The sequence below is a fragment of the Erythrolamprus reginae genome, chromosome 10 (genome assembly GCF_031021105.1).
Source record: "Erythrolamprus reginae isolate rEryReg1 chromosome 10, rEryReg1.hap1, whole genome shotgun sequence".
NCBI classification, from domain to species: Eukaryota; Metazoa; Chordata; class Lepidosauria; order Squamata; family Dipsadidae; genus Erythrolamprus; species Erythrolamprus reginae.
Window position 1 is genome coordinate 1,151,163 of NC_091959.1, and position 4,755 is coordinate 1,155,917.

Below are 4,755 nucleotides of genomic sequence, written 5' to 3' on the forward strand. Positions count from 1 at the left end.
AAGGAAAGGAAAGGAGGGAAGATAGAAGGAAAAGAAAGGAAAGGAGGAAAGATAGAAGGAAAGGAGGAAAGATAGAAGGAAAGGAAAGGAAAGGAAGGGGAAGGATGGGCTTGTTTCCATCTGCTGTGCCCGACTTCATTCTGTTCTCCACCCGGCTGACTTCGCCCTCTCCTCCTCCTCCTCCTCTCTGGGCTCCGTGCAATGTTGGTTGTTGGCAGGCGGGGATGCCGCGAACTCAGCACTAATAATTACTTAAGCATCTTCCTCAACTCTGCCCCTTCCACGGTGGGGGGGGGGGGCTCCTTTCTTCCGAGCACAAAGCAGGAACGAAGGAAGAAAGTGGGCAAGGGGGGGAGGAAGCGAGGCAGGGCCCCCTGTGTTTGTGTGTGTGTGTGAGTGTGTCGGGTGCCGAAACCTGATTTGTTTCCTTCTGAAGAACTTTTGATTCGCCCCCCAAGAAAGAGCTGCCTGGGATTCAAAGGACGAGGCTTTAAGTGATATTATGAAATAGAATACGGAGTGTGGTGGTGGGGGTGGGGATGCGGGGAAGGAGGGGAGAAATTGTCAGCGCCCCCCCTCCTCTTTTTTCATATGAGATGGGTGGGGGCTGCCCCTCTTTCTTCTTCTCCTTCTACCTTCTTTTTGTTCTTGATCTAAGAAGTGGGGGGGGGGAGAAAAACACCCTCCTTGAATACGCTTCGCGCCCACTTGCACTCATGGGGGGGGGAGGCAGATTGGGGGGGGGGAAGAAGCGAGATGAATCTTTGCTGGAGCTGCCTGAAGGCGGCACCTGTTCCCTTCTGTGGGTCAATGCCACCTTCTCTTAGATCGCTCCTGCCTGGCTCCGGTGGTTGGAGCTTTATTAGGCCTAATTAGGTGGGCTGTCACTTTTATCCAGGGTGGGGGGGTGGGGGGGAGGGAGGGAGGGGAGCAGGCTCACCTCCCTCCTCCCTGGCTGGCTGGACGGGCCTTTTTCAAGCACACAAAGGCAGGAGGTCGAAATTGGGAGCGTTTGGCCAGAGGCTCCGGTGGGGGAGGCGAGCGGAGGGTTGGGTGGGTGGGTTGGGGAGGGAGAGCCAACTTGGGGGTCTGTTTGACTTTGGCCACGAATCTGGGGTGGGAAAGGGCCTGGCTGAACGACTGGGGCCCTTGCATATGGAGTTCTTTGGGAGCGGTCCGTCCTTGGTGGTCTCTCTGAGCCTGCGTTGTTTTCCTGTAGACGTTTTATCACCCTACCAGGGAACGTCATCATTGCTGGAAAGGAGAAAGGTTTGTGGAGTAGAGGAGGAGCCGGAGGAGGATGGTGGACGTTTCATGAGCCATCTAGGTAACACCCCAAGACAGCTAAGTAGCCTGCAAGCTCCAACGACTCAGGATATCACCCTCCCCAATCCACAAACATCAACCTCACTACAAGAAGGTCTTTTCTGTCCCCCACCCCACCAGAGGTGGGTTCCTCCAGGTAGCAACCCACTTGGTGGCATCATGATGATGTCTTGGGACCGGTTTGGTTGGTGCCGGTCAGTGGGGGCTGCCAACTTTTTAAAATTTTATTGGTTTTTAATTTTTTCAGATTTTTTTTTTTTTTTAAATTTCAGGGTATTTTTTTCCCTTCTGTTTATGTGCAAAAGCCAAGTTTCTGGCATGGTGCATGTGTCACCATCTTCCTTTTGTCTTTAAAAAAAAATTGGATTTTTAAAAAAAGTTTGTCACTGCACAGGTGTGTTTGAGGCCCAGCCGTGCATTGCAGGAGGAAGGAAATGGTCAGCCAGGGAAGTTAGAGCCCAGCCTTGCCCCCCCACCCCTTGCAATTTATTTCCACAGCCCCCTGGGGGGGGGGGGTGTCAGCTGAGCACCTGTGACTCCCCACCTCCTCCTCCAACTCCAGCCAGCCTTCCTTTCCATGGGGGGCAGGAGGGGGGAGAAGGGGGGGAGGCCGAGCAGGTGATGTTCCTGGTTTGGCTAAGCACCTTTTAAAAGAGGCATTTGGCATCTTAATGGGCATTTAGCGGTGCTGGGGATCCGCCTGGCGTTCCCGGAGCCCGCAGGGGGGTGGCAGAGCTTGATGAAATATTCAGAAGGGGCTCCTTCTGCCCGGAGCTGTCCGTCTGCATATTCAAGGAAGTTCAAGTTGAAGGATGCTCCTCCTTGAATTTCCTTCCACTGCCATCTGGGCAGTCAAGTTCTGGCTAAAGAGGCATTCAAAGAGTAGCAGCTTCTGTCAATCATGTTCTTCCTCTTTCTTGCAGACTTTCCAGGCAGTCAGGTATGTCCATATCAGTCCAGGACTCCACTTTAAGTTTGCATCTGTCGTGTGCTCGTGTGTTGTTGTGGTTGAAGCTGAAGTAGTCGTTGACAGGAAGGACATTGTAGCAGATGATTTTGTATCGGAGCATGAAGGAGAAATAGAATTCACCCCTGAAGGCTTCTTACTTGGAATCTGGAACAAAAGATATCCTAGACATATATTATACTTAGTCACACACATAATCACCGCAACTAGAACAGTTTACGCCCAGATCTGGAAAAATAAAAATATACCTTCAAAAGGTCAAATTATCAAAAAAGTATACAGATGTGCAGAATTGGATGAGATGACAAGGGACATTAAGGGAACAAAAGAAATTGAAACCATTAAAATATGGGAGAAATGGCACAAGTGGATTTAAAAAAAATACCAGACAGAATGACTGTTAATTTCAGACTATATGTGTACTGAAATATTTGACAACCTTTTTTTCAATTGGCTTATTGTAAATATATGTATACGCTCACAACTTTTTTCTATTTTAATACTTTTCTTTTGGGATTGAAGTAAGTTTCCCATTTTTCTTTCTTTTATTACAGAAGTAAAGACAAATTGTAATTGTATATTAAAAAACGGGCAATGATATGTAAATAGATGTTTTTCTTTATGTACCAAAAACAATAAATAAAATTGGAAAAAAAAGATGATTTTGTGGGCTATGCTTAGGTCGTGTTTGAGGTGACGTAGTTCCAAGTTTTCTAAGCCCAGGATTTCAAATCTGGTTGTGTAAGATATTCCATTGCAAGTGGAGGAGTGGAGGGCTCTTCTCGTAAAGTATCTCTGGACACGTTCTAATGCATTTATGTCCAAAATGCGGTATGGGTTCCAGACAGATGAGTTGTATTCAAGGATTGGTCTGGGGAAAGTTTTGTATGCTCTGGTTAGTAGTGTGAGATTACCAGAGCAGAAGCTACGTAGCATTAGGTTAACAACTCTTGAACAAGCCTTTTTGGCGATGTTGTTGCAGTGGGCTTTGGCACTTAAGTCAAAGGATGACCTAAGGGCCAAATGAACTACTCCAAGGATGGCATCCATGTCTTTGGCTATCCTCAGTTTCCCTGATGTACACAAAGAGAATGTTTTTAGTATGATTGTTGAATGAATGGTAATGGAAGTTTTCAAAGTAGCTTTTTATGGATTGTTTTTATGTATTAATTGGATTGATTTTATTATTTGTTCTACTATAATATTGGTTTTATTATTGTTGTGAGCCGCCCCGAGTCTTTGGAGAGGGGTGGCATACAAATCTAATAAATTATTATTATTATTATTATTATTATTATTATTATTATTATTATCATTATTATTATTATCTCTTATATATGTTGTGAGCTGCCCCGAGTCCTTGGAGAGGGGCGGCATACAAATCCAGTTAAATATAAATATAAAATACAATTATCCTCCCCCACCCCCCCAAAATAAATTCCTTGACTGAGTTTTTTGCAGGATAGTTCCAAATACCGTCTCAGGTCAGGATCGGGCCATCTATAAAACATGACGAGGGCATGCTCTTGCGCCACCACTACCCGCAGGGATTAAAGTACCATTTTTTTTACTATTGCAGGGATTCAGACGTGGGTTAATTAAACATTTACATACATGTGCTCGACGACATCGTATGGTCCAATAATGCACACTTTAATCAGAGTCTGTGGGTGTTGTGTGTTTGCGAGTTCCATGTTAATTGGCTCCATGCTGGCTCCAAGCTTAGGTATTTGCCTAGATGGAAACAGAACAGACATCGTGTTTTAAATATTTTAATTAGGACCAGAAGTTCCCAGCCTGCTCATTTCTCATTGGGTTGTTTTTCATGCCTGAATAAATTAGCTGGCATGCAGGCCGTTTGCAGAAAATATTTCCCCTCCAGCCATAAAACGAGTCCTGTTCATTAATACTTTAATGAAATTAGCTGTGAGCAAAATATGACTCCTTTTAACTGTGTTCTAATTTCTTAATTTTAATTAGGCACATAATTGTAGTGTGCAAAATCGTCGGAAATGCTCTCCAAGAAAGCGTCCATCGCGCAGGGCCTCCTCCGGAGCTGGAACGTGGAGAGAACTTCCAGGCTGCAGAGAGCGGAGGCTGTTTGCAGCCAACGACTCCCAGCGCCCATCAGCCACAGCCGAAGACGACTCTGAGTTCAGGGACTAATTAACCACTGACTTCGGGGAGAAGATGTTTGTGCTGCAAAAACAGAAAGTGGCTAGAAACAACGGAGGTTCGTTCTCTGAGCTGGTGGGTTGGTTTTCAAACGTCTCATTACCAGGCTAGGTAACGGCTTCAGTGGACTTTAGGGGAGGTCAGTGCTCGTGTTTTTCTCTGGATAAGGGCTTTGGGTGGTTAGGAGGTCTTGTGATGGGGAGGGGAGGGTCTCCAGGAGGCCTTGCAATGGGTCTTGAATGGAACGGGTCTGGGTGTGTCAAGGGAACAGAAAGAGGGAGAATAGA

General features: G+C 46.2%; 1 protein-coding gene across 1 annotated transcript in view; it reads left to right on the top strand.

Annotated features, from left to right (window-relative positions):
• Window positions 1-4,446, top strand: part of ANXA2 (annexin A2) — a 19,315-nt gene extending 14,869 nt beyond the window's left edge. Inside the window, exons 6-8 of the mRNA XM_070762756.1 lie at window positions 1,220-1,269; window positions 2,250-2,266; window positions 4,288-4,446. Coding sequence (XP_070618857.1) covers window positions 1,220-1,269; window positions 2,250-2,266; window positions 4,288-4,446 — 226 coding nt within the window. The remainder of the gene's footprint in view (window positions 1-1,219; window positions 1,270-2,249; window positions 2,267-4,287) is intronic.
• The last annotated feature ends 309 nt before the right edge of the window (window positions 4,447-4,755 follow it).